Here is a 16,600-nt window from a genome sequence, read left to right as displayed (position 1 = left end):
ACGTTCATTCAAGCTGGCTTGCTGGTGCAGGGGTTGTTACGTTTCTCCGGGAGAATCGACGAATCCGGAGACCGACGTTTATTTGGCAGCGTTTATTGTTCGGCAGCCGGAACCAAAAGAGCACAAAGCTTGCCGGCGATGCCGCTTATATCGGCAGCAAGCACCAGAGGTACGCCCCCCTGACTCAGCAGTTCTGCTGCGGCCGCGACAGCGATAAGCGATAACATCGCATCGTAACAACTCCTCCCCCTTTTAGGGCGAAACCGCATAAAACAATTTTCCCGCCACTCTCCAGGTTTCAAGCACGTCCTTGGGAATGTTCGACAGACAAACGAACGGCGTAATCCTAGTGCTGCTTGCGCAGAACTTCACAGTCGTTGCTCGAAGAAACCTTCACAGCGTATACACGTTCAGCTTGCGCTGATCCGAAGGGCGGGAAGTCCTGGAGACGCAGGGCCCAACACCGTCTGCGAAACTGGCCGGAAGCGTCGACGCGCGGCCCAACACCGTCACTGCAGTTTTCAGTGTCCTTGACTGGTCGGAAGCGTCGACTGTGCGGTCCGAGAGGAGCAGGAAGGAGCGGTGATGGCGATCCTTGCGACCATGAGCCAAAGTCGCCAGCGGCCCAGGAGTAGCAGCGGCTGTCACGTGCCGTCGGTGCCAGGACGTCGGGATGACAACAGAGGTCCGTCGTGCTTCTGAGGGGAATGAGAAGGGCCAACAACAACCAAGCACCACAGAAACTGCGGAGGCACCCGAAACGCCCTTTCCACTCACCGAGAGCACGAATTATTCAAAAGAAATAGGTTACAAAATATGCCCCAAACGCAGCCAGAATTTTTTGAAAATATCGTTCCCGATCTTTCGGGAATAGACAGCTAATGAATGAAATTGAATGGAACTATTTACAAATGTGCAGATGAGACAAAAGAAACAGAAAATCGCACTGTGCGCCGGTTAGAGCGCTCGGCTCAGACAATCTGCGTTCGCATGAAGCTTTCCTTTTTTATGTCGAACCAAGAAAGAATATTCCTGGAGGGTCAAGCTCCAGCGTAACAAGCGACCGTTTTTGGGGGACAGCTGCTGAAGCCATGTGAGCGGTCTATGATCTGTAATTAAAATAAACTCCGAACCATAGAGATAGCAGCGAAGCTTTTCTACAGCCCATACGAGACAAGCGCATTCTTTTTCGATGGTACTGTAGGCTTGCTCCCTTGAAGTTAGTTTCCTGCTGGCAAACAAAACGGGGTGCTCTTCCCCTTCATTTTCTTGGCTTAGAACGACGCCGAGTCCTTTTTCGCTGGCGTCGCACTGCACTAAGAAGGGTCTTGTGTAGTCAGGGCTGACTAATACGGGCTGAGTCGCCAAGGCTAACTTAAGAGCCTCAAACGCCTCTATCTTGCGATCGTCCCATTTGATCTTAGTGGGCTCAGTTTTCTTGAGCGCATCCGTCAGGGGACTCGCCTTTTCAGAGAACTGGGGAATGTACTGGTGGTAGTAATTCACCAGTCCGATAAAGGACATCAAATCTTTTTTTGTTTGTGGCAAGGGAAACTCTTTAATGGCCTGAACCTTGAGTTCTTGTGGACGTCTCATTCCTTGACCGACTACGTGTCCGAGATACGATACTTCGCCTCGGCCAAACTTACACTTTTTCGCCTTGACTGTAAGTCCTGCGTCTTGCAGGCGCGAGAACACCTGTTCTAGGTGCTGAACGTGCTCTCTCCACGTGTCCGAAAATATAGCGACGTCGTCTAGGTACGGTAACGCAAAAGACTCGGTTCCGACCAGTACCAGATTCATCAGTCTCGAAAACGCATAGGGTGCGTTTTTCAGTCCAAAGCTCAGGACAAGCGGCTTAAAAACACCAAACGGGGTCATGAAGGCGGCAAGGTTACTGGCGTTCGCGGTAAGTGGCACTTGCCAGTAACCTCTAACGAGGTCGATGGTTGAGATGAACTTGGCTTTGCTTACTTTCTCAAGGCAAGTTTCGATATTAGGGATTGGGTAGACTTTTGTTACCGTTACCGCGTTTAACTTTCGGTAGTCCACACAGGGACGAGGTTCTTTTCCTGGAGTCTCTACCAGAATCATAGGAGACACGAAGTCGCTCTCGCACCGCTCAATCAACCCTAGCTCTAGCATTTGATCTACGGACTCCTTTAATAGCTTTTCTTGGCGGGGGGAAAAGCGATAGGCCTTACACTGAATATTTGACCGAGTCCTCACTTCGATGTCATGTTCGACTAGACTCGTTCTTCCGGGAATAGTTGAAAACAATTTTTGGTATTTGCCAATTAATGCCGTAAGATCCGAAAACTGGTTTTGGGTGAGCGTCTTATCGACTGCGGCCTCTACGACTTCGGCGATTGTCAGGATCCCGTCGGTTTTTCCCAGCTCAGGAATTCGTGTAGGAACTTCCTCTGGTTGGTTTAGTGCAATGCTGACTACTTGCACCCTTTCCACGTACGGCTTCATAAGGTTGCAATGGTATATGCGGACCTCTTTTCTGCGACCTGGCAGTTTTACCACGTAATTTGTCTCTGATAGCCTCTGCTGGACCGTTGCTGGTCCTTCCCATTGCAATTCCAACTTATGAGCCTTAGAAGACCTCAAAAGTAGGACTTTGTCACCCACCTTAAACGTTCGGAGGCGGCTGTTTTTGTCATAGTAGGTTTTACCTCGCGACTGCGCTTTTCCCAGGTTAGCCTCAACTAGCTCACGCGTTTTGTGGAGACGGTTTAGTAAGGAAAGCACATACTCCACCACTGTTGGGTTCTCGGCTTCACCCTCCCAGCCCTCGCGCAGCAACCGCAAAGGTGAACGCAAATTGCGTCCATAGACCAGTTCCGCTGGCGTGAAACCAGTTGACTCGTGAGCAACGGTTCGCAACGCGAAAAGCATAGCGGGCAATGCCAAGTCCCACTCTTTTTTCTGTTCGTGACAAAGGGCCCTGAGAATGCGCTTCATTACCGAGTGCGCTCTCTCTACGCTGTTACTTTGCGGGTGGCTTACAGAACTGTGAACAATCTTAATGCCACACCTCTCGAAAAAGCTGGTTGTTAGAGCACTGGTAAAAACACTACCCAGATCACATTGAATTTCACTAGGAAACCCGATCCGAGAAAAGACCGAGAGCAAGTTATCTACTACTTCGACCGATGTCTGCTCTTTCATTGGAACGGCTTCTGGGAACTTGCTGGCTGGGCATAATATCGTTAGAAGGTACCTAAAACCCGTCTTAGTTGTAGGTAGGGGTCCTACGACGTCTATCACTAGCCTTTTGAAAGGTTCCGTGATTATGGGCACTAGTGTCAGAGGCGCCTTTCGGCGCTCGTTTGGTCGTCCTGTTCTTTGGCAGGTGTCGCAAGAACGGACGAATTGCTCAGCCTCCTTAAAGCAGCCCGGCCAATAATATTCTGCCAAAAGCCTGCACTTGGTCTTTGTGATTCCTAGGTGTCCCGACCACCCTTCTCCGTGAGCAAGCTCGAGTAATGCAATTCTATACTTGGATGGAACGACAATCTGATCTACCTCGTTCCCCGATTTGTCCTTGAAACTACGGTAAAGAATGCCGTTGCTCATAAAGAAGGAGATGTTCGGCTTGATATCTTTTCCCACGCTATCACGACACTTTGAAAGACTCGGGTCGGATGACTGTTCGGCGATAAGCGTAAGCTTATCTACACCGGCTAGCGCACGAAAATTGCTGCTCTCCGGCGAAACCAGCGTGGTCATGTCAGCTCCTTCGTTCGGCTCTTTATCGGGCCCGCTGCTGGTTTTACCAGTCGACGCGCTCGCTTCCGTCTGAAGTGTTTCCGGCACTGCACTAGTTGTCATTGAGCGCGTGACGACTAGAACAGGATTCATGTCAAGCGGTATACCCGACTCGCTCAATTGCCTTGCAGTTCTGTTTGACAGTATGTACGGACAGTTTGGAAGCACTCCGTCAGAAACAGCTGCTTCCGTTTCCACTACTCCGAAAGGTCCGTTTAGTTTTACCTTAGCTACGGGCAGACTAACTGCCCGATTTTCCAAGGCCTGACGGATCCACACACAGTCGCCTGTAAAATGTTCTTGCTCCACTAGCGAAGAGTGTACCAGATCATACGTGGCGCCGGTATCTCGTAAACCTTTGCAGAATTTACCATTTACTTTCATGTCGTACAGATACGGCCTGAGTAAGTCCTCCGCTTCTCCCAGACACAAGTTAACGGGAGCAACTTTAGGGACGCGGCAACCAGAAGCGACATGACCAGGCTGTTTACACCTGTAGCACACTATTGGTTTACGCTCCTCGAACGCCTTCATTTTACGTTTCTTTTCGTCTAAATCAGACACTCCCTTTGTCGGTACTTCACTCTCTTTGCCCTTTTCGGCGCCTTTCTTCACGAACGTGCGAGGTCCGCATCGTTCGTAGAAACGGTTTGAGCTACGGTTTTCTTCAACAACTTTCTTCCCGTGCCTAGAGCAGTACTCATCCGCGTAATCTGCAGCTTTTTGCACCGTTTCTACTTCCGGTCTATCCTGAATCCACTCCTTTAGACCTGTCGGAATACAGGAGAGAAACTGCTCTAGTGCTATCTGCTCCAGCACCTTTTCACGATCCTCGTAAGAGTTGACACCACGGAGCCAACTTTCCAGAAAGCCTTTAAGCTTATAAGCGAACTCCGCGTAACTTTCGTTCGGTCCTTTCCTTGTCTCTCGTAATTTCTGTCGAAAAGCTTCAGGCGACAACCTGAACTTCCTAAGCAGGCATGACTTTACGGACGCGTAGTCATCGGCTGCTGTAGGATCTAGTCGGGCCAAAACGTCGGCCACCTCCGCTGGCAGTAAACTCAAGAGCCTTTGAGGCCAGCTCGACTCTACAAGACCCATCTTAACGCAAACCCGTTCGAAATTTACTAAATAGAGACCCATGTCTCCGCCGACGCGAAAAGGTTGCAAAAGGGCTCGCATGTCAAACTTTTTCGAGCTGTTATCCACCACAATGGCCTCACCAGCGTCAAAGTTACGTTGAAGCATTTCTAGCTCAAGTTTTTCTCGAGCAACGCGAAGCCCTTCTTGAGCCGCGTGAAGTTCCGCTTCCCTTAGTCTCTTCTGCACCTCGCTCCAACACTCGGAAATTTCGTCGGCGCCCGCGCCACAATCTTCAATGGCCTTGATAATCTCGGGCTTTCTCATGGCCTTGACCACTTTAACACCCAGCTCTTCCGCTAAGAGCATTAAATCGGGCTTCACAATCGCCGCGAGATTTATCGGATCCATGTTCAGAAATTTCCAAAAAAGTTTGGCTACTTTTGCCCAGCGCCCGTATCAACCGTTTGGCGACACCACAGAACTAACTGCCTTAAACACTTAAGCTGCTCGGTGAACGGAAAGGAAGCCTCAGGCACTCACCGACAGCACCCATGGAACCCGGCGTCGTCGATCCATCCCACCGCTGCCACCAGCTGTTACGTTTCTCCGGGAGAATCGACGAATCCGGAGACCGACGTTTATTTGGCAGCGTTTATTGTTCGGCAGCCGGAACCAAAAGAGCACAAAGCTTGCCGGCGATGCCGCTTATATCGGCAGCAAGCACCAGAGGTACGCCCCCCTGACTCAGCAGTTCTGCTGCGGCCGCGACAGCGATAAGCGATAACATCGCAAATTCTACTGACGAACTTTTTGGCAGCACGAAAACATGGCAATTGTAATGACGTTCATTCAAGCTGGCTTGCTGGTGCAGGGGTACAGCATCAGACGACGAAGCAAGGCCAGGGGTTCGGTTCCTGGCGATCCTGGCGAGCCACGAAGTTATTTTTTTGTTCAAGTCACGTGACCTGGCCGTATTACAGTGTTTTTGTAACAACTTTTTATGGTGCTCTAGAATTGGGAATCATCCCTCAAACACTTCCTGCACTAATAAAAAATAAACATAATGAGCCAGAAAATGTTTCTATTATAATTTTTTTTTAATTTTCTAGTAGAAATTTTGTTTTCTTTTGTTTTTCGTAAAGGTTTTTCACTTATGCTGAAGTATCTGGGGTTCCAAATGATGGCACTGCCAGTCCAAAAGATGACAGCTGAATGTGGCTCTACACAGCATGCAATCTGAGCATAGACAACTGAAGTGCATACTTGTGATGAAGCACAAACCAATCACAGAAGATCTGACATGATATTTAGGTTGGGCATTGAGAAAATTAATGCATCTTAATTTCTTTGATGTTTGTAGTAATAGATGGCATGTGAAGTGAGGAACTAATGCTCATCTTGTACAGGTGTTCATTTTTAATTCAAACAAATTAAAAGAGGGGTGACCGTTATATGAATACTGTCTTCACTGCATGTTTTCCGGGCTCGGCAGACATTGGATGTCTGCCGGTTGGTTGTCACAATTACCAAGCTAATGAGCTAAAATATCTTCATTAATTTTTTCATTATTGGCTTAATGAGCCATGTTGCACTTGCGGTATTGACGGCAATCCTTGCGTTCACACGAATGGAAATATTTCAGTTGTTAGTGAAACAGTCAATTTACCATATAGTAATTGTGTGCATACACAATTCACCAAGTGAAGGCCTCAACCTCCATATTTAAACCAAAATATATTTTTAAAAAAAGATTTAAAAACATATTTGTGTATTAGTTGTGCCCCCCTTGCTTCCGAGGCGCGCCAACCACTACCGCAGCGTACTGCGCGCTCCACCTTTTCACTCCACCATCCTTTTTACCCCGCCATGTGTGCGTCTCTGCTTGCTCTTTTTGTTGTTCTTTGAAGTGCAGATAAGAAAAATTATAACATAAAAGCTTTAGAAATCTATTCTTTTCATGGTTTCCGTATCATCCACAATCGCCTTCCACCCATACGATAGTAGCTGCAGGGAAATTGGACAATCGGATTGACGAATGTTGCCGCTAGGCTTCATGAATGCTTCCTTCTGCTAAGTTGGTTTGTGCGGGCCCAACTACCCGAAAGCTGTGGGCAAGTACTTTTGAATTGTCACTAATGCCTTGAAGTGTGGCAGATGTGCAACGGATTGTGAATACGGTGTCCACAAGATCTGTGTACAGTGCTGGACAACGCTTGAGGTCCAAGACGGGCTCACGGGTACGCTGCAGCCGCTCTATGCAGGCATTGAAATGGACGCTGCAGCCGCTCTATGCAGGCATTGAAATGGACATCGAGATGAAATTCTACAATATGAATGGCGAATGCAAACTTCAGAAAGGCACTTACTGGACGGCTCAAAAGAGCAACTCTGGCCACTGTTGACACTGGTCAAACTCGAGCGCCGAAAATACCCCTGGTTACAATGATCAAGACCAAAATAAAGGCGCTCGAGACCACTGCTTGCAATAGCAATTACATAAATTTTGTTTGTGCACATCAAGACCTATTTTGTTTTCATCCATGTATCTAAAGAATTAGCCCCGAAATTTAAAAAAAAAAAACTTCAGCTATTCTACTCTGGTGAAGAAGGAAGAGCAGCGGAGCTGTAGCTTCTGTTCTAGGTGATGGCTTTCCAGGCGAGCGATCTGCTCTTCCTTCGCAAGGGAATTTGAAGCACTGAACACAGTGGAACTTTAGGCGATACTAGCGGCCTAGCGGCGGTTGCAGAACCATTCACGCTGCTGCGCGCATCGCCACTCGTTCCACTCCCGCTCTCCTTCCTCCGAAGAAATGTTGTCGCGATCTATGAGCAACGGCGGCAAGCAGATAACAGTCAAACACAACACTCTGGACAGCTACCGCCATTTATGAGCGACGGCGGCTACCAGAGTGTTGTGCCGGCCACGGGTGTCGACATTTGTTTGGTACCAGACACGATCGTGGGAAAACTAGCCCTTAACAGCTCCGCTGTAAAAAAAGTGTGGCCCCTACAAGCATTTATATTTTGGGAATAATTAAAAGGTAGAAGAACCCTTGACCTAATATAAGGCGTGTTTATTTTGACTTTGAGAAAATCTCACTCCTAAGATAAGAAAATTATGTATATAGTACACTGCAATAAAACTTCTGCGTTTTTCTCTTTCATGAAGGCTGACAGGTTGTGTCATTCACCTAAACCAAATTCATCTAGTGATGCTAAGGATCGAACACCGAAGCCCCTTTCGCCCCGAGAGGGGCTCGGCATACTCACACTCGGTTTTGTTTGTAGGCTGCGCTGTGGACACAGGAAACACATTCCAGATTCCATGAGACTGCAACCAGCCCTACTATATACATGCACCCAATGCCTGAAAGCAAAAGCAGTACCTCTCAGTTTTTGCATGTATAGAAAGAAACAACAGCTTGGTTCTCATCACACAGAAATAATACTGCCCGTGAAACAATAGAAGAACTGCAAAAATAAGGTGAAAGACTATAAAAGCCTAAATAGAAAATTCACAACAAATGAAAAAAAGGAGGCATCAAACAGAAAGCAATGCCACGAACACAGCTATTGGCAGTAGCATGTACTGATATCCTCAACCGCACATTGACATTTTTAAGTTATCACAGTTCGGTACACTATATTGCCATGGACAAATCATGAGCAAGACCGACTAAGTCTTTGGCCAAACCCAGCAACTGTATTTTCAATAATCTTACAGGCCGCATGGCAGTTATCTTGCAGGAAGGAAGTGAAAAGAAACATCTCCGTGAACCAAGTCGGAGCACAGATTCCACAAACAAAAAGGGTAACGCATTTTCAAGCCACAATACACCACTTTTTTTTATGTATTGTTTTTGCAACATATGTATTTGTGTTTACATGTTAATAATCTTCTTCAAGCTCAGTTTAATTTTTTATATTGCATTTCAAGGTCGAGTCATCCACACAATTCCCCACTTCGACAGGCCCACATGTCTGACATCTCATGTATTAAAAGTCCAAAGTGAAATACAATTATTATTACTATTATTATTATTAATTAAATTTCACAATCTTGCCTGCAGCTGTAAACAGACCCCCCCTCCCCCCAAACAAGAGTGTCAGATTAGAAGGCTTCAACTGGGATTCCAATCAAAATAAAATAACTTGCACATATATAATTTTGGGAACACCCTGATATCCACTGTGTACTATTACTAATATAACTTGAAGTTGGTAGCTTAGCGTACCTTTGGAGCAAATAGAAGGGGACAATGAAGTAGAAGCATATGAGCTCGGGCTTGTGACGCTTGGGCCATGAGCTTCGCTCATGAGATTACGATAAAAGCAAGTAAATATTTTTATATCTTGCCGGTCAGCCTCTCAGTTATTCTGTCCCCACAGTAGGATTCAGTAATTTGCAGCAATTATATTCAGAAATACATAAAACGAAAGGAGCCACAAAGCTATGCAACTGTACGGTAATGTCTGTGACACGGCAGGTCAACTGGCTGACAGCTAAGTGTCAGAACTGGCACTGTCTAGGCACCTTTGGAAAGCTGAAGAAATGCAATTTACTTTTCTTCTACAGAAAATTTAAAAATAATGTTGGACAGTGTCAGATGCACAGACAAATAAATGGAAAAAACTACCCTACAAGGATGAATGTTACCTTTTACCTGCTGATTCCCAGAGCATGATTGTTTGAAAGAAGTGCATGCTAACTGCAAAATGAGGTTCCTTTAGAAGGCCTTGTGAATGACAGAATTTTCTTCGGTGCTTACATCATCTTCATGTAGCCTCATCATAAAAACAATCTTTGCACAACCAAAGCAACAGTCCCCTGCAGTATGTCATTGTGGGGATAACTTCAAAACATATATAAGCATCTTGCAAAACTAAGCCAGAGTATTGGTCAATGTCATTTTCAGTAACAAAACTATACTATGAAAACATGTAGGTAATCAGCAGCTGATACTAACCATCATACATGGTCGAAACCTAGAGTGCAAACATGATTTAAATGTTCTGTAAGACTGCAAATAAAACTGCAGACTCATTTTCCTTATTTTGTATTGTTTGCTCATCTCCCTTAATGTCAGCTGGTTGCAAATTAAAAAAAAAAAAAAAAGAATTAAAAATGGTTACTCATGTTCAAGAATACTCACCAACATACATGAGAAATTGAATGAAGTACTTCTGGTTCTGCTCTCCGACACAGTTGTTGATCCTGAAACAGGAAATGCCAAGTTGCATAGAGGTTATCACCACTCTCAGTAGCTCATAATCAATTTTAATCAAAGAATCATTTAAAAAAAAAAAAAAACTTCAACCCACTCTAATAAGTCATATCATATACCCGTACAGTTAATGGTGAATGGCAATCCATTCGCACCAACAATACCGTATTATTCGTGAGTGAACTCTTGATGGACAGATTTTTCTGGCCAAGATAGTTTTTTTCAAAACATGCAATATGCTAGGTATGAACAAATTATGTTGTTTTATTTACCACATGCCTACTAATAAAGAATGTCTCCTATGTTTCATTTGCAGTAATACAAACTTCCCTAGGTTCATGACAAATAGTACACAAAACTACAGACAAAGAAATTACCGCAAGTGACCTCAAAGCTCCTATGTTATTGAACTATACAGAATTGTCCTCTTCAGTGCTAAAAAAGTACACCAATAACTGATTAATCCCTTAAAAATACATTTTAAAAAATGTTGATTATCTGCAGGCAACAGACCACAATTTCGTAAGGTTTACATGATGAAATGTGCAGACTACAATTTTCAAACTGCTGCAGCTGAAATTTTATTTTCCTTCTCATTGCAAAATTGCAATCCAGAATACCTCTGTATCCAGGTGAAAATTCCCATGTGAAAACATCAATGGTCCCATATGCAGATTGTGTGTGGTCAAGACGCCTCTTGAATCCTGATTCAGAGACTTCCCTCCAAAAAAACGTCTGAGATCCTCAATACCAAGATTCACTCGAGGTAGCAGTGGCTTTTCAATCTGACAAGTGTCCCAACAACAGATATAATGTTGACTATCAATGGTCCGATTATTTCAATTGTGACTAACCAAGGACAGTGGTGATCCATCCTACGAACGCACCGTTGACATATTCTGCAGTGATGTGCTCGGGGCGGTCTGTATGTTTCACATCTCGAGCAGATGGTCCAATCGCCCTGGTATAGAACAGCAATCCAATTTAAGAAGGATACATGCATGTTGTGATATTAACTCGTGCTTAAAGCAGTTCATAGCTGATCAAATATAGTCTGGATGATATTTCGTGGTGATGAATGACTTAATAAAAAAATATACCAGGTCTTAAGGCGCTGTAAAGCAATTTCTTCAACAACACAAGAGAGCAAAATTATTTGCTGCTTTGTCATCTACAAAAGATGTTATCACAGATGACTGGAAGGGAAGCCCTTCAGCTGAGTACAATGGTGAAGTGACCTGTATCCCAGCCACATGCTCCCAGTAAAGACAGAAGTTGACGCACGTACTTGGCGTCATCACGTAACGTTGATAGTTTATGTTTAGTTACACAACAATTAAAAGCACTACGTATTCAAATTCAGGGGCAAATAATGAAAGAAGTCCATGTCTAACTCAGTTTTTCTGAGAAGTGTTTGAGCTTCTCCCTAGGTTCAATGAAGGATTGTACTACAAAAGATGTATTCTGTCCGACTAAGTTAGCACAAGCATGACACCGACTTTTTGAAACTAAATCACGTGCGCAGACAAGCTGGTGGTAATACTGACAGGCAACCCAGGAGCAGCGGGGGAAAAATGAGACAGACAACACAAAGCTTTGAAACTTGGCATTGTCCGTCCTTTTTTTTCCCCCTCCAGGATTGCCATGTCAGATGATATTGACACTTTTTGCATTTAAAAAAATTGTCCTACTTTGTACGTTTATACAATTTTGATGTTGGTACGCCTCAACGGGTGACCCGTCTCTTAGCTGTAGATGAGAAATTTAGCCAGTGCGGTACAACTGCTAACCTGGGGTTTTTAACATGCATCACTCAGCAGTGATTACCCAAACGCGTGCCGGTACAAAACTCATTTAGATCGAAGGGGGGGGGGAGCGGTGGGGATCAAACCCAGGAGGTTCCCAGCGCAAGCTTTCGATCCATGCTCCAAGCTGGGACGCGCTATCCCACTAGGCCACCGATTCCTCTCTTTTTAACATTTTATTCAGACATGGTATATATATGCACCAAATTTCACTACTAATGTTTGTGCACCAAATGAGCACTTTCTGCTACGCTGCTATGCTCATTGTCACCTTAAAAAGAAATTCAACCTAGAAAAAACAAATTTTTCTTTTTACCTTGTTAGGAGAAGCATGTCTCAAAATAAATGTTTGTTGAAAAAAAAAAAAGAAAAAAAAAGATTGCCCCATGGTATTTATGTTACAATACAAATTTTCCTATTTGTGGGCGAAACCGAAAGTGTACCCCTGTGGGATCATGATGATACTGTTTGTACCCAACTAGTGTGCACTCTGAGTTCACTTGACCTCAGAGTTGCTTCAGAGCACACACTAGTTGTGTAAAAAGCTGTCATCATCATTCCACAAGGATACAGTTTCGGTTTCGCCCACAAATTGAAAAATTCATATTGTAGCATAAATATTAGTAAAAAAAGTTGGTTTCTTTTTTTTTTTTTTATGAACATTAATTTTGAGACATGCCTGTACTAACCAGGTAGGGAGAGAAAAAATTTCCTAGCATCGGTGTCTTTCTAAAGAAAATTCACATTTTGTGCATAGTTCATATGCTGCAGATATTCTTACATGACTTCATTAGATAGTTCTTACATGACTTCATTGTCAGAGGAAAGGTAAACTTTTTTTATTTGAAACATGCAAATATTGATAAAATAACAAATGGCTAATCATTAAAGGGGCCCTGCAATCATATTTAAGCGTCTACCTTTTTTGCAGTTTCTGCGTCCCTCGGGGTTCGGGCAAGCCAGCGGGTATGGAGACTAACTAAATATCAGCGCGTCATATTTTAACCGGACGACGCGGAAACCTCCTCCACCTACGGGGGGCGACCCGCGGTGCCGAAAGCGCGCGATATGCGATGTCTCGTCTTGGGCTTTTTTTACTGGATATAGTCGAAATACTGGATATAGTCGAAATACAAAATATAAGTGGCGCGAACCGTTTCAATTATTTAAAAAAGTAGTGTTTGTCCACTATTTCAGATCAGAAAAGAAACAAATGCACTTTAGAAAGTACGGAAACAAGAAATGACTTGTCGACATACCCGCCACCAAGCAGTGGAAAAGGCGGCGCATACTAGAAAGGTGTAGTGGGATCAGGCACCAACGACCGGCAAGCATAGAAAGGTCCCGGATGTATGCGGTGGCGCTGCGGTCATATAGACTGGAGGATCCGACCTGTTCCGAGCGTTCCCAAGGCCTTCGGCGAGCAGCTTTGGCCTGCGGTTGCCTTTTGGCGGTTTGGCAGCGCGAAGTGGCTCCCGTTCTGAACCGAACTTTACCCTGTGTTTGCTGTCGTTTGTGGCCAATAAAGTGTCATGCCAAATTAGTGTTTAATCGCGCAGCAAATGCAATGCGAGCCGCCCTGGCTGCTTGCTTCATACAGCCTAGCCAGAACATGCTTTAGTGGCGCCCTCTCGAACCATCAACACGGAGTGCGGCAACCGTGACTGCGCGCTGAGCTCACTACCCCCCCCCCCCCCCCCCCTCCAGTTCACGGCCACTCAAGCAACCAAGGACATCATGAAGGAGGTTATATTTTGCTTGTCTTTAAAATTTTTATTTGCCTATAACTTTTAAAATAAAGCGAAATTCGAGAAAATAAAAGTTTTATTAAGTTACTATGTTCAGTGCGCTCAGGTTCCGTGCAAATTAAAAACCAGTAAAAAAGTCCTTGCAGGGCCCCTTTATATGTGCATACAAGTATGCTAATTTACCACATAAAGGGGGAAAACAATACACTCTGCAAGGACCCTAACTCTTCTTACTTTGGTTCTTGAAGTGAAAACAAGTATAGCAATTTTGAGGAGAGTCTAATTCAAAAAGTATAAGGGGAAAAAGTGGTGATCGCTTGCTTATGCCAACTGTATTGCCTTATGTACCAAGCACTTTTTCACTGATCAGAACCCTTGGAAACCTAAGTTCTCAGGGACTGATTGTAAAAAAAAAAATATTTAACTTGACTGTATTTTTTTTTTCTATGTCTAATTTACTTATCTGAAAATGCAGAACTCTAGGAAAAGGTGATTCATGCCATGCTCTACCCATAGCAAAATATGCACCATGTATCATCTCGGCTAGTCAAGCTAGTAAATCGGTTATTTTTTATCGCCTCATTCTGTAGCTTTGTTAGAGGACACAGTAATATTCACATTCAGATACAAAGAAAGCAAGAATAAGATCCTGGCATTGTAAGTAATTGCTAGCCCAGAACTTTTCACACAGTCTCCACTAATAGGAAGACCCACACAGAGTGTATGGCCAAGATGGAGGTGGGGGGGGGGGGGGGGGGGCAGCATTGTTTGCGCTTTCAGTGATTCCATGTCGCTCCAGGGAAGGGAAGGCACCTAGTCAGTGTGCGCCAATGCAGTTCGGTTGTGTTATAACATTTCACTCCTTTCTGAGCAATATAACTCTCCACAATTGGTACCATGCCTTCACAAGCCATCATCTTGGCCACATACTCCGAGTAGGTCTTCCATACTGGTGGACACAACCTTCAGCCAAACAAACAAAATCAGGCATCCAAAATGTGAAGCAGGCCAATGACAACCTAACATGCCTTTGACCCTTTAAAACCAAAATCTGCTGACATGTGGCACAGAAAGTATGCAATTGAAGTGTGTGGAACCATGAATAGTGTGAAACAACTATACTCATTCTCAACTTAAATAAAAAGGAAGTTTTTCACATTGATCATATGCCCCGCGAATTTGTGTTCTTAAAAAATTTGGCTGTCGGAAGAAGCGATGCCTATGACGTTTGAAAGGAGTATGTCTTGATAACATATATCTAAACTAAAATTCATTTACATATATCTTAATTCTCTATTTGCGACTCCAGCAAAACAGACACCACCAAGCGGGAAAACCGGGAACCGGCCACGACAGGTCGCTTTGCGCCTCTCCACGTCTCTGACGGCTTTCGCGGACATGTGTTGTCAGCGCAGTGGCGAACAATGTAATTAGACAAAGGTCCAAATATTTCTTAAGTATGCCTGAGTGCTCATTAGTGTGGTGAAGCCTCAGTAGATTGTTTCCTTCCATCACGTGTTTGAAAACCCGTCTACTCCACAACACACGGTCGCATGCTTTCGATTTCTTGGATAGAGATTAATCATGAAAAACGTTTTGATTTCTTGTCTGTCTCGAATCACATTCAAAGTGACAACTACTTGGTAACTGATAAGTGGTTTCTTTACAAGGATGTAGAACAGTGGACTGAGGACGACAGACGAGGTGTTTCCCTGGAGAGAACGCCAATGTTGCAGTCAAGTGAATGGGAAGGTTCGATAGCTGCTTTTCTTGAGTTTGGTTGTGTTCGATCAGCTTCAAGATTGAGACACCCACGCCGACTACTCATCTTGGCTGCTATTCGTTTAAAAAGCCTCTGGACCACTCCGAATAAATTGGGCTGATTTCGCAATTACTTGATTCCGGAAGGCCTGCTTCGCTGCATACAATTGATGAGGGAAATTGTCCGCTTTCAAAAGGTGGGGGACGCGTCTTGCCAGTTAGAAGCTGTCACAACTTTATGATCAATTGCGCCTCCAATATTTATATTATACCCCTGTCGAAGCCAGCAGCAATAAACGTCTACATCGCTCAGGTTGTCCGGCCACAAAAAAATACTTAATTTCTCTGTTCAAGACTCAAAGTCAAGTTCAATGCAGAAAGGTTCTGCATGAATCTCGGATGAAGACTCTCTTCAGCTTGTCTGCATTCGTCTCCTTGCTGCCGGCGAGAACAATTTGGCTGAGTTTAAGTAGTATATCTCTGTCTGTCAAATATACTTTTATTCAGCAGTTCATTTAATAGCTAATCAACTAAGCTAATATTTCCACCCGAAGAATATACTAGTATCGCTTTAGTGGAACATAGTATGTAATATAATACATAACCCGGATATTCGTCACAATTACTTCTCGATTGCTACTAAAACCTGTATTGAAATACGAGTATCAGCTGCTTAGTGGGGCACCAGCAGGTTAACATGCTCCTTGGCTCAAGAAGCGGTTGCTTAATTTTCGTAATTTTCCCGCAGCCTGTGGTATTGACCGAGCAGACGACTGGAGCTGTTTCTTAAACGTGGATACGCACAAAAGCTTGATTTCGCGGACAGATAAGTCACATGGGTGAGGCATGCGAGTTAGCTGATAATTACTCTCGGTGGTACAATTGTGTAGTCATCGCCGCTTTCTTTAGCCGATCAAAACTGAATAGAGTCTATTACCGTCTCTCCGAAGCACATAGTTTCGGTTTTGAACGAAATCTCCAAAACAAGAGTTTGACATGAAAAGAACAAAAAGCACGGGGAAAAGAAAACTATGCTCTGCAAGTTTATGTGCACCAGCTATACTTAACCATCGCAGTTCAAAGACCTATAAATAGGGCATTAAACTAAAGAAAAACTGCTAAATTGAATGCGCCACCCGTTCAGGCGGCCCAACCGAGCCGACGCGACCTGTTCCCAGCCGCCATATTTGTTTGGTAGCGG

The 16,600-nt window shown here is 44.4% G+C and overlaps 2 protein-coding genes across 3 annotated transcripts in view; both read right to left on the bottom strand.

The window, feature by feature from the left end:
- LOC115326296 (palmitoyltransferase ZDHHC3) overlaps positions 1-16,600 on the bottom strand; it is a 61,725-nt gene that overhangs the window by 42,219 nt on the left and 2,906 nt on the right. For both annotated transcript variants that reach the window (XM_029987107.4, XM_029987108.4), the window contains exons 3-5: positions 10,940-11,046; positions 10,014-10,075; positions 8,131-8,227 (exon numbers count right to left, since the gene is read on the bottom strand). In XM_029987107.4, the coding sequence (XP_029842967.1) occupies positions 8,131-8,227; positions 10,014-10,075; positions 10,940-11,046 (266 nt within the window). The remainder of the gene's footprint in view (positions 1-8,130; positions 8,228-10,013; positions 10,076-10,939; positions 11,047-16,600) is intronic.
- Positions 84-5,509, bottom strand: LOC120844893. Its single transcript, XM_040216892.3, has one exon. It carries the CDS (start codon positions 5,266-5,268, stop codon positions 958-960), a length of 4,311 nt encoding a protein of 1,436 aa, XP_040072826.1. The 5' UTR covers positions 5,269-5,509; the 3' UTR covers positions 84-957.

The sequence above is a fragment of the Ixodes scapularis genome, unplaced genomic scaffold (genome assembly GCF_016920785.2).
Source record: "Ixodes scapularis isolate PalLabHiFi unplaced genomic scaffold, ASM1692078v2 PGA_scaffold0__279_contigs__length_252992795, whole genome shotgun sequence".
In the NCBI taxonomy this organism is placed as follows: Eukaryota; Metazoa; Arthropoda; class Arachnida; order Ixodida; family Ixodidae; genus Ixodes; species Ixodes scapularis.
This window is presented reverse-complemented; position numbering and strand designations above follow the sequence as displayed.